Genomic DNA, 18,499 nt, shown 5'->3' with positions numbered 1-18,499 from the left:
TTGATACGATTTCCTGTCCGTTGGTCCGGTTTGCAGATTTCCCAGAATGTGCCAGTGGTCCCTGCAGGAACGGGGGTCGCTGCATTGAACAGTTCCTAGGCTTCACCTGCGAGTGCACGGCACAGTACCAGGGTCTCATGTGCCAAGTGGGTAAGACATCAACTTTCCTTCCAGGTTTTGACTCTTGCAGGTGTTGAATAAGGTGAGTCTGGTGGTTCATATAGACTCCAAACAAGAACTGTTCAGGCTAGTAGTAGCTAGTGCAGGCTAAACATTAGCTTATCAGATTCAACTGTCCCACCCCAGATGGTGCACATCCACCAGATAAAACTTTCAAAGTGTAATGCACACTTCTTTGATACTGACTTACTGTGTGCAAATTCACCGAAGTGCATCACAAAAAGACACAATCAGTGCATTTGTGTTTTAGTGCCCTCTAGCAACATGTCATCTTGTTCGCATTGGCGCTGCCATATCGATTGCCGCGTGCGTTATCGTAGCATTAAAGTTGTTCCCCTCATTCTTTAAGTCTCCTATTTGGCGTGATTTAATTGTCTGGAGTACTCCTCCATTGCCATAACGGCAAATTTTCTTTTGTAAAACGAATGCATGACAGCTTTTAATGTCAAATCAAAAATGGTGTTCTTTCAAGTTGAGCTCCAAATCTCACTCTATGCCAACCTTGTCACTCTTCCTCCCCCCGCTCCCCCCAAAAAGCGGTAACAAACATCCTGACGGTGACTGGCGTTGCACCCACCACGGCCCAGCTGACTTTCCCCCCACTCAACGAACCTACCGCCCAGCTCTACTTCCTGACGCTGCGCGAGGACGTCACTGGCCAGGAGTTGACCTTGACCCTGTCCCCCGACCAGGCCCAAAATGGCTTCATCGTGCAGGACTTTGTCAGCCTCACCCCTTCCACCAAGTACACGGCCTACCTGTCGGTGCTGATGGATGGGGAACCGGCCAATCTGAACCTCGGTCAGCGCGATGTCACCACTTCGGGTAAGCTTCTCTGTGTACTGCATTCAGTCTGTGGGTCTTGGATCAACTGAGAACATATCATTGCACTGTAAATTACATGGCAATTTCAATGAAATATTGTCAGTGAATTTACCTTGCATTTTTCACACGTTAAGTGCGCATGTTTTCTTGTTCCATAGCTGTCGGGATAAACACACATTTCATCATTTTGTGGGGCCCAAAAACATGGGAATAGAGAAATGCCCCCACAAATGCGGTCCTAATTTGCCCAACAAAAGAAATTGTCCCCATAATCCGGTGAATGGGTACCCAACATGTTTGGTCTGGACGAATCGAAGTTAGCATCATCATAATGATATGATCCTTTTGATACCATTTCAGATATCTGTGCTTTCATCACTTGCCAAAATGGGGGCACCTGTGTTCCAGACAACACGCAGGCACTGTTCTATCGCTGTGAGTGTCCGCCAGGTTTCACTGGCGAACTCTGTGCTGGAGGTGAGTTTTGAGCAGTGGCATAAAAATACCTTCAGTGCAGATCTGGTCACTTGATTTGTAGAGAAGCTGTTACATATCCTAGAGTTTCAATCTTGTGCTTATACAATTCTTAATAAGAATTATTCTTTGTATCTGGTATGGTTATTAGTGGAATTTGACATTTTAAATCATCTGTCTTTTTCCATAGATGCAAATAACTGTGCAAATCAACCTTGTCTTAATGGTGGAGTGTGTGTGGATGGGCAGGGAACGTTCACCTGTAACTGTGCTGCTGGCTACACAGGCCAAACCTGCCAGATACGTAAGTTCTGTAGCCAGTGTCCTTGCTAAAATCACAAGCTGTTTTTGCGTCAAGGGTCAACCCAAAATGTGTACATGAAAATCATCTTTAGTCAATACCTGGCCCAAATTTAAGCGCCGAATTTCTGACAAGCATGTTGTCAAGGGCAGTGCCTTGGGGAAAGTTTGAAGATGCTTCAAGGTTCATTTAACCTCATGTGATAGTCATCTATTGACATTTTTGAGACTCGGGCTGCATCCGAATCTCTTGTCTAGAGCTAGGTCTAGGTCGTCACTCCATTGGAAATGCATGGAGACGCGTAGACAATAGACCTAGCTGTAGCTCCGGAAGCCTGTTTCGGACACGGCCTCGAAGTAAGCTAACATTTCCATACGCAGATATGATATCTGCAGCACACCTTCTGCTGACATTTATTAATCAACTTATTTTGTGTGGTAAGGCTTCCAGTTACAAGGAATACATTTTGCTCACAAGGGCAGACTAGGGAAGTAGACTGCTTTGTACTAAAGCCTCCATTGCCCTTACATATGTGTTTTGCCCTTTTCAGAGATTGATGAGTGTTCTCCTAACCCCTGTCTGAACTTTGGACAGTGCGTGGACAGAGTCAATGGATTTGACTGCGTGTGCGCTGCCGGCTACACTGGTGCCCTCTGCCAGACAAGTATGATCAGTTATGCAGAATATCTTTATTTGTTTCATTGAGCAGGTTTTTAAAATATGCTTGATTGGTGGATTTTGTTATGGTTTGTTTGTTTGTTGGGTTGTTTGTTTGTTTGTTTTATTGCTTTTACGAATTACCAAACTATACATGAAAGAATTTACTGGTTGCACCCAAGTTAAATAACAACTGACAAATATGACCTTTTTAAAGTATTTGAAAGTATCTTGTCTCTACATCAGTTTTTGGTCATCCTTGTTGATATATTCACCAAATTTATTCACTTGGACAACTTTTTCTGTTAAATATCCTTTTCATATTGGCGTCATTTCACCTAAACCTTACTTCTTAAGATTACAGCACTTTATATCATCAGAATACATTGTTTCTGGTCAGTCTTGTAGAATCTCAGAACTGAACTTGTTTTTGCCACTTGACTCTTGGTGGTAACCCTCTGTCTATAGTACCACTTCCCTTAAATGTTATGCAACATTTTATTGAAGTTTTCCAATACCAAACCCTTTCACTACCCTGTCCATTGTTTTGTCTCAGACATCAATGAATGTGCGACCAACCCCTGCCAGAATGGTGGCTTCTGTCAAGATGACATCAACGCGTACATCTGCAACTGTGCAGCGGGCTTCCGTGGTCTCAATTGCCAAGAAAGTAAGTTACCTGTGTTTTTGAAATGATTTTTCAGTGTCCAGTCAAACAAACAAAGTTACTGGAGAGGGATTCACACCTGTGAGAGATTCAGTACTGTGCTGGTGTTCGACCATCCAAGCTGCATGTCCCCATCTTTGTTAATGTTCTTCTGTACCCAAATGGCTAAAACTCAGGGAGATAACTATTTCTACGTAAGCACAAACTCATGTGCCAGCCACATAGTGGCATAATTAGGGTGAAATTTCTAGGCCCCTAGGGTGGATAATTTGTTGGGGGATTTCACATGCCCCCCATAGTTATGCGACCAATACTTCACACATTTCAAAACTTCAATCCTGTATGCATTGAGAAAGTTGCAACTCCCCCGGTCAAAAAAAGGATAAAAAAGTGTACACAACATTAAATATGACATTTTACTCATGGTCTTTTGGTCAAATTACCAAATACAACATGATGGCAACCTGATTATGCGTTCTGCCTACATTGAGAGCAGCATAAATGCCGAAACGCCGTTGTTTGTTTACAGATATCAACGAATGTGTCAGCAACCCTTGTTTGAACGGTGGCATCTGCACTGATCAGGTCAACAGCTATGTCTGTGACTGCCCTGCCGGCTTTTTTGGGTCGCGCTGCGAATCAGGTATCTTTTGCCGATTGTTTTTTTCGCATTTGAAACTTGAAAGCTTTAATTATTTAGTGACATTGAAGCAGAAGCAATTTGAACATAAGAACAAAATGAGATGTATTGTCCTTGAATGTATTCTGTGCTTGATTTCTTTGTCTTTGCGAAAGACTTTTTGCTCGGTCTTCTTGTTAGCAAGTGTGGACGGACGTTGACGTTGTTTAGTGAATTACAGCAAAAAGACGAAAAGAAAATCTGTGTTCGGTTGAAATGTGTTCGATCTGGTATCACACTTAGGGTATCTTGAAAACATTGCTTGCAATTAAAAAAACAACAAGAAGAAATCTCAATGACACTGGGAAAAGTTAATAAAATGCATGTCATTTATATATAACAGATTAACAATCGTCGATAATGTTACAGAACCTACATTTTTGTCCAAATACTTGCAACAGCTGAAATGTTCTAGTAGCTTGGTCTTCTTTTTTCATGAAATAATATGCTACTGTACAGCATTTCATTTATTAATTTGGTTGTTTGTTTCATCAGATTTTGATGACTGTGCCGCTTCTCCATGTTTGAATGGGGGACAATGCACAGACCTCCCCAATTCATTCCAGTGCGCATGTCAGCCTGGCTACAGTGGTGTAAGATGTGAAAATGGTAACTTTATGCCCCTTGTCAGTCATATCCCTTACATGGTTAATTATAACGATGAACCACGAAATTGAATTGAATTCATGCCTGGTTTGTTGAACTCACTGTGTACATTGTATTTCATGATACCAGCTCCCAATGCCTGCATCTCCAACCCCTGTCAGAACCAGGGGGCGTGTATCTCCCAGATTGGTGGCTACGTCTGCATTTGCCAGCCCACGTGGCAGGGACCTGTCTGCAGCGAAGGTATGTTTGTTGCACCATGTAGTGTCTTTCACAAGTTTTGTAGTTACGGCGATGGGAACAAAGTGGCCATCAACTTTCAAAATGACATGGCACTGTAAAAGTTTAGGAATGCAAGCTCATGTTACCTTTCCCTGGTTGCACCGGCAACTCTCAGAGTGACGTTAAAATTTGGAAGAATTACACCACCACCAGTTACACCAAGTTACATCTTAAATCAGACCAAATCATCTTGTGAATCCATAGAATTAGCATCTTGCAAAAGCGAGTTGTGTTGAAAATCTTTTTGCATTTTCTTTCCATTGGTATAAGAATAATTATTGGTGGCCATGAGCAGTATTCACAGGTGAAAAAGGAGTAAAACTTGATGGTGCTGACCAGGCGTACTTGTCCTGTTGATTGTTCACAGCCATCAGCCCTTGTGTGAACCGGCCATGCCTGAATGGGGGCAACTGCGTGGACCTTGTGGGTGGACGGTACAGATGTGACTGCCTGCCAGGCTACCAGGGAGACATATGTGATATCAGTGAGTCTTTTGCACGACGACTGCCCATTTGGGTACAGGGCTGACTCTGGTTGGCATATCACAACAGTCATCTGCTTATAATTGTTTTCATCAAAGAGGAGTGGAGGGCATGTGGGAACCTCCCCCTGCAGTAAAGTGGGAAAAAATACAGGAAATGAAAGCACCAGTTTGAGTGCTTAAGAATGGGAGAACTATGAGACCCTTGGTGACAGTAAACATAGCAGGCTTTCTGTTGTTCACATCACATTTGGGGTAACATACACCTGCTGAGAATGAGAGATAGCAGTGTTGTATTCAAGTCCATCACAAGTCCCTGCAAGTCCCTGTAAGTCTGTCAATTCACAAGCTATGCAAATAACCTGTGACAAAAGTATTCTGTTGTCATTGTTCACCCTGTTACTTATGACTGGCCTAATAAGAAGGGACTTGTGACTGGACTTGTGAAGGGCTTATAAAACACTGACAAGACCTTGATAATTGCTGCAACGAAGCATCTCAAAACTCTTCCATTCATCCACATGTACTGCTGATGATATCAGTCTGCTACTTCTGTTAAGCATCCTCCCTCAATGAGGAGCTTTGCTCCCTTGTTAATAACACCCATGGCCTTGTTTAAACAGTTAAGGTGGATGGCTCAGTTTATAGAGCGAGGATCATAGTATGTGACAATGATTGGTTTGTGATGGTGGTTGCTTGCTGAGAGCAATGGCAATAATGAAATTGAATCTTGCTTGGAATATTCTTTTTAATAGATATCAACGAGTGTGCATCCTTCCCCTGTCAGAATAATGGTGTCTGCATGGATCGGGTCAATGGCTATGAGTGTATCTGCCTCAACAACTTTGCTGGGACTGTGTGTGAAATAAGTAAGGGTTTCCCTCCAGAGTCCTTGACAAAAACACCTTTATTTGTGGAATTGTGTACCATTTTGACAAACTCTGCAAAAGACATTTTTAGTCAGAAGTCAGATATACAGGCATACAGTGACAAAGAAGAACCATGTGTGAAGATTGTAATAGAAATGCAAAAAAATTGCAAAAGATCACATCAAAGAAACAAAGTGATTACAAGGGGTTTTCCGGAATGGAGTAACGTTATGATTTTGAAATTTTGTATCTTCTAGACGAACTGTCTGATGTATATGCACTTGTCTACTGGCGAGCCAATTTTGAGACAAATTTTGTGTTTTCATTCTTTCTTTGGCATTTGTTTTTTGCTCCATTCACATCCAGACACAAGCCCTTGTAACAGCAACCCCTGTGTCAACGGCTTCTGCCTGTCTAACCAGGGTGCGTACTTCTGCTTGTGCCGCACTGACTGGACCGGGCAGAACTGCGACCAGCCCGTGGACACTGAGGAGTGCGCCAGTAACCCCTGCCTCAACGGTGGGACCTGCCTGGAGCAGTTCAACCGCTACACCTGCGTTTGTGTCACAGGCTACACTGGGTTGAACTGCGAGGTTGACATCGACGAGTGTACCACTACGCCGTTCCTATGCCAGAATGGGGGAAACTGTGTCAACTCCGTTGGATCTTATCGGTAAATGTTGCTTTGACTTCACTTTAGGTTTGAAACCATCTGCGGTCATTTGTAGTACTCGGTATGTAAGCAAAGCATGGATGCAAGTTTTGTGGTTAGATTTGATGACAAGTTAGAGTGTCTAAAATTCTTGCATGTATAGTTATTGAATATTTGCATTGAAATGACACCAATTCACACTGGTTTGCATTAGTGCCAAATCCAGAATCTGTCATGGGTGGGCCAATTTATTCCCCTAAATATTTCACAATGCTCCCCCTGGGACTAGGATTTACGGCTATTTCTAAGCTAGTACTTTAAGATGAAGATATATATTACATATTCATGTTTCAGGTAATTAAGCACATTTTTTGAAAATAGCAAACCTCAGGGGGATGGCTCAAGTCCCCCAAGCCCCCCTTTCTTGGGTGCTCCATTGTTTACGTTCCCTTTTGTATCGAGTGAGAGCCAGTTAAGAGAAGTGTCTGCTGCCGAGTGGTACTGTCATTTCAGTGGAGTCCATCACTTTCTAGTCCCCAGCCTTGTCACAAGACCAGTCATGAGAAATAGGGCCAAAGGTGACAGAGGAATGCTTTTGCAAGAGTCCATTTGATGCAGTCGAGATTTGACTCATACCCAGATGGCTTGTGATGGACATGCAGGGACTAGTGATGAGCTTGACTGCAAGACTGGATTTTTATTGAAGGCTCCATCTTTATGCAGTTGATCTTGTGAACTTTTGTGAAGGTATAGGCGGCGTTATGTCATGATACCAGAAGAATTCAGACAGTGGGTCTGGAATTAGGTTTAGATTTCGTGTTGGTTTGGAAAGCAGTTCTGCTGGAAGTGCAAAATCGGTCTCTCATAATTGCAATTATTTGTGTTTCTGGATTCTTTATGCGGCGATAGACAGTGCGCAGTACTTATTTTTAACACTGTATCTGCCTTGAGCCGAAGCACCATCCCTCATTGGTTGAAAAGAACAGCGTTGATTGGGAGTGTTCAATATGTCAGTAGTAATGATACTGTGATACCTACATTTCCTAGTCTTTTGTGAACTAGTGAAGTTCAGTTCTGATCAAAGAAACCTCCATTGCTAAGAAAAAAGTGCCCTCTCTTGTACTTGGTACTTGGTTAATTTCCTCCTGAAACATCCTCTAGGGATCTTGACAAGGAGACTCTCTTGGTCCAGCTTGGGGCCCACACATTTGTCGTAATGTATGTTTTGTTTTGTTTGCCATCAGGTGCATATGTGCTGTTGGTTTTGAAGGGACTAACTGTGAAACACGTATCAACCGTTGCACCGTGGGGTACTGCTTCAATGGGGGCATCTGTCGAGAAGGATTAATTGCCCCTACCTGTGACTGCTTGGTGGGTTTCCAGGGCAGCCGCTGTGAACAGCAGGTCAACTTCTGCCAGGGCGTCCTGTGCCAGAACGGTGGGGTCTGCATTCCGGGAGCCACCAGCTACACATGTCAATGCCTGGCTGGCTTTGGCGGCCAGAACTGCGAGATCAACACTGACGACTGCACACCCAACCCATGCCTGAATGGCGGCCGATGCCAGGATGGGGTCAACACGGCCATCTGCGTCTGCCCGGCAGGGTACACCGGCAGCACCTGCGAGTCCAACATTGATGACTGCCGCACGCCCAATTTGTGCCTGAACGGTGCTGCATGCATCGATGGTATCAACACCTACACTTGCCAGTGTCTGCCGGGCTTCGCCGGTGACCGCTGTGAGTTGGATATTCCAGAATGCATTAGCAACCCCTGCCAAAACGGTGGTGTCTGCATCGAGCAGGTCAACGGCTACTTCTGCCAATGCCAGGCCGGTTTCACTGGGGATCGGTGCCTGATCATTGTCGATGGTGATGACTGCATCAACAGACCCTGTCTGAATGGCGGCATCTGCATAGATGGCCAGAACTCCTTCACTTGCCAGTGCCTGGCTGGTTACGAGGGCAGTATCTGCCAGACAAACATCAACGAATGCATTAGCAACCCCTGCGCCAATCAGGGACGGTGCCTGGATGAAGTTAATCGTTACATCTGTATATGCCAGGGAGGTTTCACCGGTACCCACTGCACCATCCACCCATGCACTAATAACCAGTGTCTGAACGGAGCCCAGTGTGCTGCATCAGCAGCTGTTAATTTAGGTTACATCTGTGTGTGTCCATCCACCCACACGGGGCAGTTTTGTGAAACACTGATTGGTAAGGAATACATGCATTCATTCCAGTAACTTTCAGAAAATGTGCCACTGTTGATATGCATTGAGCCTGTTCTGATATTTGTAAGCAAAAGATGTACAGAGATTCAGAAAAATTATCATTTCGGAAAAAGACTGAAAAGAGGGTTTCAATTTCATGAAACAAGTCTTTGGAATGCTTTACTTTTAAGATCTATTGCTCGTTTTAGGTATGTTGCTCTGCTTGGCACAATTCTCAGGAATATAGAAGTTTACTGGTCACAAACAATGATAGTTTCTCCTTCATTTCCATTGTACCTCACGCAGTGTTGTCAGTAGTGCCGATCCATGCAAGTAAGTTTTTTCCTGGCATTTGCAAGCTCTATTTTTACATCTGTAGTCTTTTCTATTTCGAACTTTCCCATGTCATACTTTGACAGATGGGGATGACTGTGCACCAGTCAACCCTTGCCTCAACTCCGGGACATGCATAGATGGAGTGAACACTTACAGTTGTTCCTGTCTACCAGGGTACACCGGGACACTGTGCGAGATAAACATTGGTGAGCATGCTTTGATCTAGATGGGAATGTGCCACTGCAAGGAAATTGTGGTAGAAATTTATGCAAACTGAAGGCCACCGATATTTCTTCCTTACTGATGCTTTTTTTTTAATAGATGAGTGTGCCAGCCGGCCCTGTTTGAATGGCGGAACCTGTACAGATCAGATCAATGGTTACCGCTGCACCTGCCTTGCACAGTACACAGGGAACCAGTGCCAGACACGAATCTGTAAGTACACACAGCCTGCAGTGCTGCATGAAAATTTGTTTAAAGTGACATATTATGATCTTCCCTTTCCTATTAACATTGTTGAGATTGTTGAGCACTGCATTCATGAACAGTCAAGTATAACATGCAGGCAGGGTATCCCGTATATAGTTTGTAATGCAATCAAAATAGTGTGCGCCTTGACTGTTTACTTGGTCTCTCATTAGTTTATTTAAATGCCAAAAGTTTTATAAATGCAAATAAAAGAGGTTTTGCAGCCATGGGATTTATAATTATTCAGTTTCTGCATAGACCGTCTAATTTTGGGTCTAGATATTGAAGCCATTGAATTCCTTGTGATTCTTCAGTTTTTAATTTTGAGTTAAAAAACAAGAAAATTGACTGGAAAAGAATCCAGCCCATAACTGAGCTACCTGTCCCTGTGGTGGGTATGTGTGACTGGAACATTTCACTTTGTTATTGGTAGGGCACTCGTACTGCATTCTTGGGGTTCTTGGTTTGATTCCAGCTTCAGTCATTTTTCTTCATTCAACAGGAAGACAACTGATTAAAAGGTTACCTCAGACAGATTTTCCTTGTGATTTGTTCAGTTATTTTCACGTTTTTGTGGTTAATTTGTCCTTTTCCTGATCAGTTACACCTTGCCAGCCCAACCCCTGTCTGAATTCTGGCACTTGTAATGTCATCAGTGTCACCCAGAATGTCTTCACCTGTAGCTGTCTGCAAGGCTACACGGGGTCCATATGCCAAACATGTGAGTAACCCTTCCCTGACATGAAAAACTGGCTCTTTGTGGCAAAACAGAATGGCTGTCAGCTTGGCCTTCTGGAACATCCATGCCCAATTAGCTAGTACCAGTCTAACATGACAAGTTTTCCAAATGAATACACATCAGTAACTTGTTGCGTAGTTGAGTGGTCTGATTGGCACTCTGGTGCTTTCCTTGTCTTCAACCTCTGTGACTGAGGTTTTAATTCCACTCAGGCTAACATACGGATTTTGTTTTCAGACCTGGACCAATTTTTGGGTACATTTTTCATGGACTGTTATTTCAGGTTTTCACGTTTCTTTGTGCACAGTCTACTTTCTTCATTTTTTTTCAGACTGTAGGGTATAGCGCCTGTACTGTACTCCGTTCAGGAACTCTTGGTGTAATTCCCCCCAAAATTAACAAAAGATGTGTGGTATTGAAATCGAATGAAATTCAGTTAAGAAGGAAAACGGACCTCTCAGTGATACAGAGCCCTTTCTGCTGATTATGAGGTCTTTTCAAAGATCTAGCAGTTTCACAAAGTTGAACAGAAAGATTGCCAAGTGTTTAAAGAGTTCATGAACAAAAGTGACTGTCACTTTGATTTTCATAAAGGAGATAGGAAACATTTGGCACTGACCGTTGCTTATTTTGACATCATATGCAGCTCCGCAGACCCGTTGTGCCCCCAATCCATGCCTGAATGGTGGAGTGTGCCTGCCCATAGGCTTCACCTCCTACTCCTGTGCCTGCCCCTCAGAATACTCCGGCCAGAATTGTGAAACCGTGATTATAGATGGTGAGTAATAATCATATTATGTTAGTAAAATATTGTTCGGCTGTCTTTTGTCTTATTTTCTTTTTGAACTTGTGTCATCTGACTGGCATCATTTGTTACGAGATGTAGAGTAATTTTGTGTACAAAATCGACAGATACAGATCCAAATTTGTGGGGAGGAGGAAAACTTATGAGGGGCAAAAATTAGAAATTATTCATGTAACCTTTTATGGTTTTGCTGAAGGAAAAGATGAGACGTTTTATGCTTTAGGAGAGAATCAAAATGAAATAAATCATTTTTAATGAAAACAATATTTTGCTCTTTTTTTGGGGGGGTACCATGGCCCCTTTGCCCCACCCCCCTTTGGATCCACTCTTAGTTGCACATGAACACTGGATTCATTTTAACTTGTTTCTGTTGTTGGCCATCTCCAGATCCCTGTAATTCCAATCCATGCCAAAATGGAGGTAGATGCACCCGGGGCAACAACGGCGCCTCAGTGTTCTATTTCTGCTCATGCTTCAATGGCTACACAGGGCTGAACTGTCAGACCAGACCAAGTGAGTTCCAGTAGCCCTAGGACTCTCCCTAAAATGCAGCACTCCTGTGGCATTTTATTTATTATTTATTATTATTATTACTATTAACTGTTACTGTTTTTTGCCCATTGCTCCATCAATTGTATACTTTCAGCTGGTCTGGTAAAACTTTACACAATGATTTTCAGCAAAATTGTTCCACATTAGTAGAACAAGGGGCCACTCAGAACTGAATGCTTTTGATGAATTTGAAAGAAGCATTTCTTTGTTGGATGCACAAGGAGTCCATTTGTAGCCAGAACCTTCTCAACAGCATGACCTGTTCTTGTTTCATATGCATTAGGATTCATTTTGGCCTTTAAAACACCATTAGGAATGCTGTGTGTGGTCAATTATTTGAGGAGACTGACGTAAACTGCTGTAAATGGGTGGGTTTCAATCCAACTGTCAAGACGTTAGTATGTCTGCAGTGCTATCAGGCGAGGCGTGTGTCATTCTGCAAGACCTTCCTGTGTCTTCTGAAACATTTCATGGGATACTTTAAAGTTAACACTTGCTAGCCGTATTCATGGTAGAATGGAACTGAGATACATGGATACATGGATAGTGCAGTGTACATCTGTTGGATCAGCAACGTAACCAGGCTTCTAACCATAAAGGCATGGGCGGAGATACCGGGGAGATGGGAGGATATATTGCCTATTTTATTACGGGTTAGGGGGTTATACTTTTCAAGTCACTGACTAAACGACACCCTTAGCCTGCACCACCGACTACGCATTTGCTGGCATCATGATGTCAACTGGGACGGAGGCCATGCTGAACTTTGAGAAATCATCCCCCAACATGTGAAAAGAAATCTCTGCCCATGCACAGTCGGTCATGTATTGGGTATGGATGTGACATAGGGGTGACAACATGTGATAAGACTCAGAAATCTCTGCCCATGCACAGATGGTTACTTAAGGGGTATGGATGTGACATCGAGGTGACAACATTTTTTTCGTGGGGAATGTGTTACCCTCTCCCTCAAGTACACCATTGGATGGCATACTAATCACATTCAACTTGCCAAAGCTTCAACTTGAGTAAAATAAAACATGAGAACAGGTGGCGAGATGTATATGCCCAGTCTCTAAATTCCAAAGAGTGAAAATTCACTCCATTTGAGTGAAAATTCAATCCCTCAGATTGAAATTAAGGACCAGATGAATTGGAGTGAAATTTTGTCACTCCCAAAGACTGAAATTTCACTGGAGCTTCCACTGGAAGGGATTATTTTCAGCCTTTTTCAATCTAAATTCAGAGTGATTTTCAATCTTAAACATCTTGTCCCTAATTTCACTCTTTCCGATTTAGAGAACCTGTAAGTTTACATCACCAGGGAAAAAGACAGCAAAGACAGCTTTGCAGATTATAATTAGCTTTGTCTTTTTTCCCCATGCAGGTCCTTGCAACTCCAATCCCTGCCAAAATGGTGGCGTCTGCTCCCTCCTGCCAAACAACAATTTTGCCTACTTCTGCAACTGCATCAATAACTTTTTTGGGACAAACTGTGAGAATGGTGAGTGTGGCAGCGGTGCAGAGCCGTCGCAGCCGTGGTTTGTGAGTGCACGATGCACCGTAGCTCAAGAAAATCTGAAGGCACACATTAAACTTGGATTGGCCAAGTTTGGCATCTGATTTATGTTGTGTCATGGCTTTTTCTTTTCGTAGCCAATCCGTGCGCGTCCAATCCCTGTCTAAATGGAGGCACGTGCAACAATATGAACATTGGACCCAACACCATCTACGTGTGCTCCTGCCCAACGGGCTACTCAGGAGATCAGTGCCAAGTGGCACCACCAAGTAAGACAATTTATAGTGACCTCTGTGATGAAAATAGCTTATCCCCACTGGGTGAAAGGTTAAGGGCACTTGTGACGTGTCTCTAGGATGTATGGTAACAACAACGCACATTTTTATGTTCAGAGTGTTAGTTTTATCCCATGTAACACAGGCAGAGAAATTCTGGCCAGATCACAGTATCCTTTCTCAAAGATATTCACTTTACTACCCCAGAGAGTTTTGTAACACTAAGAGACGAAATCATTCCTGACAGTTGTGTAATATTTAGGTAAAATCTGACTTTGTTGAAAGACCTTGATGGACATGTGGAAAATAGATTTTTTAAGTTTCAAATGAAGAGAATGTTTTTCTTGTGAATTTAAGGTTCAAATGATTTTTTCCCCCTTTTTTAGGGGGGGTAGTTACAGTCCCCATTCAGCTAAATATAAAAAATCAAACCATCTAACTTGCTATGTCTAATTTGATTTACTTGATCTGTAAGGATTTTCTGTATTAGTAAACTCCATGGGATGTATATACCATGATTCATCATTTGTCCTCTTTTGAATTATTGCCTGCCATAGATCCTTGCAACAATCAGCCATGTTTGAACGGAGGACAGTGTTCTGTAAGTCCAGCAAACCCCAACACCTACCTATGCGACTGTGGGCCCAACTACTATGGAGATCGGTGCCAGTTCTCAGGTTTGGCAAAATTGAAAGTCACTTCCTTTTCATACTTTGTAAATGTTACTTATTTAAAATGATGGGGCTCAGCATGCACACAGCGTGAAATTTGGATTTTTATATCCTCATATATCAGAACCTAATGCTTCATAAGGGTCACATTAAGTTCACTTTCATTGAAGTGTTATGCACTCACAGGCACTGACCTCAGTTAAGATCAATGTAAGAGACCCCACCCCTGTTTATCAATTGAAGACAAGATCAATTAACTATCACCTTGTGGAAAGTTGAAAAGCAGCAGGGTTTCGACTTAAACATTACCGGGCTTGCTGGATGGCATGTTGAAAAAAAGGTGATAAGGTGCCTGGATCGAACCCACAATATAGTCATGAAGGAATTCAAAATAATCTGAATTAAAAAGTTGGGAGTGTATAGTGCTGATCTTTAAGATTGATAGTAAGAGAATTTTTGTGATCCCAAGCAATGAAAGACCCTTTTGTACTATTACTAATTATACTATCAAAGTAAGATTCAGATGGAGCACAATTCTAATCACAATTCAGCTTTACAAAACTGGGTCTTTTAAAATTATTAAGGAAAAGAAGCTTTCAAGTTCATCCATGCAAAGTACTTATTAGCAAAAAGTATGAAAAAGAGACTTAAGGAGATTGAGTAAGTTGCACTTTTACCCAATCAGGGATTCACAATAATTTAACTTTCAGTGTGGCAGCCATTGTGAAGTCTGTCATCTGATTGGATGATTCAAGCTAGGCTGTGCTACCTTTTGTCAATCCAATTTGTCCCTTCTTCCCTGCAGCCAATCCATGTTCATCCAATCCATGCTTGAATGGCGGCACATGCACCTCTCGCCAAGATGGTGCCGGCATCATGTACCTATGCCAGTGTCCAGCCGGCTACACCGGTACACGATGCAGCATACCCCCAGCAGGTAAAAAAAGACACTGCCATTCACTCTCGACAGCACTCTCCACCAACGTGGTGTTGCAAACATTTACTGCGGCAAGCCTGGAACCCAGAGTTCTTTGAGGTTCTGAGCATAACAGATTATCTACCAACTGAAATGCTGCATATAATGTACATTGCACTGGCTACACTACAGTGTGACAGATGGGATAATTTTGACACACCATAGTGATACATTGTGCACAAACTGCCTATGAGTTCTTTGTTTGAGCTACATGACATGTTATTCCCTTTTGTGACAAATGATTGTTTTTTGTTGTCCAGACCTTTGAACTAGGCAATACTTTCTGTCAAATAACTGTGACAAATTGTATTCTTGTTCAAAAGATCACAGTGTTGCATAGCGTGAAGTTTTTTAAATGTACAATATTTGAATGGGCCACCTTGGAGGGTCAAAAAGCCCGTTCAAAATTTAGTATAATCTAGACAGGAATTCAAGCTGTTATCCTGCATCCTTGACCGTATTGCACAGCCTCGCCATGGATTAGAGGAGTACATCTTATTTTGATTTTTAGGAATGTATTAACAAGTCCTCGTGCTGTCTGCTTTGTGTGCACAGATCCTTGCCTCACCCAGCCTTGTCGTAATGGCGGCATATGCATCAGAGTCAGCAATGTGCAGTATAGGTGCCAGTGCACCACAGACTTCACCGGCAACAACTGCCAAACATGTAGGTCGCAGTTTTATAAAATTATGTGACATGCAGTACATATGATTTTGTATTGTTTTTACATCAAGGTTAATAGAATATTGCTTAAAAGTCAGACCTGTTTGGTTTATTTGTCTTTTCTTAAATAACTGTCTTTTAGATACTTAGAGCAACCGCTTTGCGCTAAACTCGGATTGACACTTAACCAAAATTGGGAGATCAATTCTGTATACATTACAACACCAAATACAGGGTCAGCATTTTTAGCTAAACATAACTGTCAAGAATTAGAAAAATCATACTTTTTCAGTCACCAGCTGTAAATGTAACCCTAGAAGGTTACTAAAGGTCCTGTTGGGGTATTTTCTCCTATTTACTATGTAGCTGCTACCACACCCTGCAGCGTAAGGCCTTGTCTCAACGGAGGGACTTGTTTTGTGACAGGCTCCAATTTCAACTGTGTCTGCTTACCAGGCTACTCGGGTGCAACCTGCCAGTTTCTCAGTAAGTTTGGTTGAATCGTGGTGCTCATTGCTTAGAAACAACTAGGTGAAGATGTTTATGGCATGGGAAATGTGTCCCCCCAAAAAACTGTGTCTGCTTTGTTCAAACAATGGGAGTTAAGACTTGAAAAGTTCAAGTTATTCTGTTGGCTGATCATGTGAATAGGAGAATTAGGAGCTTTTTCTGTGAGATAAAGTAGTGTTGTGCCTTTTGCACATGCTTACAAAATACTTTTGGTTGGAATCAAAAAGTGCACTGGTTAAGTTTGATTATGAAGATGAACCACTAAATTGACTGGAGTGGGATTTGAACCTGTAACTTCTAGAATACTTTACTTGTACATTAGTCCTGTTGTTCGTCAGACTTTGTGTTCAACATTATAATTGTTGTGTAAGCACCTTGTCAGCTTCCTTGTGTGGTTCCTTTGGATGATATCTTGTTTGAGGATCCTCTGTACGTAGGCCAGACAGTATAAAGCAGACTGAGCAATCTCTCATAGGATGCCATCTTTGTAGGAAAATTCGAACTGTGTTTTCAATGCCATCAGGTGCTGGTGTGCACAGTGTGCAGAATGTTCTGTGCATGCACGTGTGTTGATCCACATGTGTTTGAAACATGGCACAGCCAATGCATGTCGTGAAAAATTGATATCCAGAATACCGATGCATATTTGGCAATCTGTAGGAAGTGACGTCATCGGAGAGCGACGTATTAATAGAGAAAATTGAAAACGTTGTGAGCATTTCAGTACATGTGCATTAATGAGTGAGGCTGTGAAGTACCTTCTGCGATCGTGAAATTTGAGAACCAGAATTAAGAAGCCGTTACTGCGGTGGCACAACCTGCGTAAATAGGTAGCACATGTGTGTGACATGCCACATTGACCAATAGGGTGTTGCGATTGGCCAAAAGTGCACGTTTCAAGATCAGGAATGTGACTGTGACCACGACGCCACTGTAGTATGGCGTCTCCTCCGATTAGTCTATAGTCATAATGACCTTTCTCGAAGTAGTGCATTGATATGTTGCAGCCATCAGGCTTGAAACACCGCAGTCATTAGCACATTATCTCATTCATGATATTTGTTATCAATGTAACTGTCTTCTCCATACCACAGATGCCTGTTCTCCCAACAACCCCTGTCTGAATGATGGCAGCTGCTATCAAAGTTCACAGACTTCCGGCAGCTACCAGTGTGTGTGCCAGTTTGGATTCACAGGAACCAACTGTGAAACTGGTAAACCGCCATTTTGGACTGTGGATTAACTGTAATAACCGTGGGTATTTTCAGCTGCAGATGCAAATGAGCAAATGGTCATGCTCCTGCAAGTATCCCACAAGTACATATTCTTTGCTTACTTGGTAAGCGTTGAATTTTGTGCTGGAACTGTAAGTATAGGATGCCAATTCTAGATGCAAAATTTTCATGGTTAGCACAGCCATGGAATTGGGCCCTAGCCACAACAATCTGAAAGAAAAATAATATACTCAATCTTGCCAAGCTGGGCTAGTGCAAGAAGAATGTAGGAGTTGTCGGTCAACACTTCACGACTTACAGGCATCAGCCAAGGAAAAGTAGATGGAGGACTTAAGCCTCTTGTGTACAGTCTACAAGTTCTCTGATCCACATGGCCACTGGAGGCACAGTTGGTGTCGTCAGAGTTAATCTTGAATCCCATTCTCAGTCTAAGTTTGGAAGAAACGTTGTGAACCAGCCTCTTCTTTTTCTTCTCCCACAGCCGTGCCCACGGCTTGTACCAACAACCCCTGCTTGAACCAGGGTGTGTGTGTGGTCACAGGCTCAAGCTCGTTCTCCTGCAACTGCATCAGTGGCTACACCGGCACCGTGTGCTCAACCATAGGTAAACAGTCGTATCAAATGGTAGTCAATGAATGGCTTCGTGCCAGAACTGTTTAGAGCAGTGTGAGATTATTTGAGCATGTAACAGGTTTCCCACTGAATGTGCACAAAACTGAAGCCCTTGTGTTCAGTACCCATCAGTATTTGCATGCACCAAAGGTACCAAGAAATCCCCATTTTCAGCAGCTAGAGTTTTAGAATTCAACGGAACCTCCATGTGCCCAGTCTAGATTTTCCAATCGGATGTTTCAAGCTCTTGA

At 42.7% G+C, this 18,499-nt stretch overlaps 1 protein-coding gene across 2 annotated transcripts in view; it reads left to right on the top strand.

Annotated features, from left to right (window-relative positions):
• The window catches only part of LOC110981781 (uncharacterized), a 79,028-nt gene that overhangs the window by 46,428 nt on the left and 14,101 nt on the right, over positions 1-18,499 (top strand). For both annotated transcript variants that reach the window (XM_087139421.1, XM_087139420.1), the window contains 26 exons: positions 37-150; positions 718-1,005; positions 1,366-1,482; positions 1,670-1,783; positions 2,331-2,444; positions 2,994-3,107; positions 3,634-3,747; positions 4,279-4,392; positions 4,519-4,632; positions 5,039-5,155; positions 5,908-6,021; positions 6,388-6,694; positions 7,918-8,891; positions 9,307-9,429; positions 9,545-9,658; positions 10,293-10,412; positions 11,077-11,208; positions 11,623-11,748; positions 13,175-13,291; positions 13,444-13,575; positions 14,139-14,258; positions 15,058-15,189; positions 15,784-15,894; positions 16,258-16,377; positions 17,496-17,615; positions 18,118-18,240. In XM_087139421.1, coding sequence (XP_086995547.1) covers positions 37-150; positions 718-1,005; positions 1,366-1,482; positions 1,670-1,783; positions 2,331-2,444; positions 2,994-3,107; positions 3,634-3,747; positions 4,279-4,392; positions 4,519-4,632; positions 5,039-5,155; positions 5,908-6,021; positions 6,388-6,694; positions 7,918-8,891; positions 9,307-9,429; positions 9,545-9,658; positions 10,293-10,412; positions 11,077-11,208; positions 11,623-11,748; positions 13,175-13,291; positions 13,444-13,575; positions 14,139-14,258; positions 15,058-15,189; positions 15,784-15,894; positions 16,258-16,377; positions 17,496-17,615; positions 18,118-18,240 — 4,305 coding nt within the window. The remainder of the gene's footprint in view (positions 1-36; positions 151-717; positions 1,006-1,365; positions 1,483-1,669; positions 1,784-2,330; positions 2,445-2,993; positions 3,108-3,633; positions 3,748-4,278; positions 4,393-4,518; positions 4,633-5,038; positions 5,156-5,907; positions 6,022-6,387; positions 6,695-7,917; positions 8,892-9,306; positions 9,430-9,544; positions 9,659-10,292; positions 10,413-11,076; positions 11,209-11,622; positions 11,749-13,174; positions 13,292-13,443; positions 13,576-14,138; positions 14,259-15,057; positions 15,190-15,783; positions 15,895-16,257; positions 16,378-17,495; positions 17,616-18,117; positions 18,241-18,499) is intronic.

The sequence above is a fragment of the Acanthaster planci genome, linkage group LG07 (assembly GCF_054643075.1).
Source record: "Acanthaster planci isolate LZ-2023a linkage group LG07, COTS_SCS, whole genome shotgun sequence".
NCBI classification, from domain to species: domain Eukaryota; kingdom Metazoa; phylum Echinodermata; class Asteroidea; order Valvatida; family Acanthasteridae; genus Acanthaster; species Acanthaster planci.
Note: the sequence above shows the minus strand (reverse complement) of the source record. Positions and strands in the feature narration are given on the sequence as shown.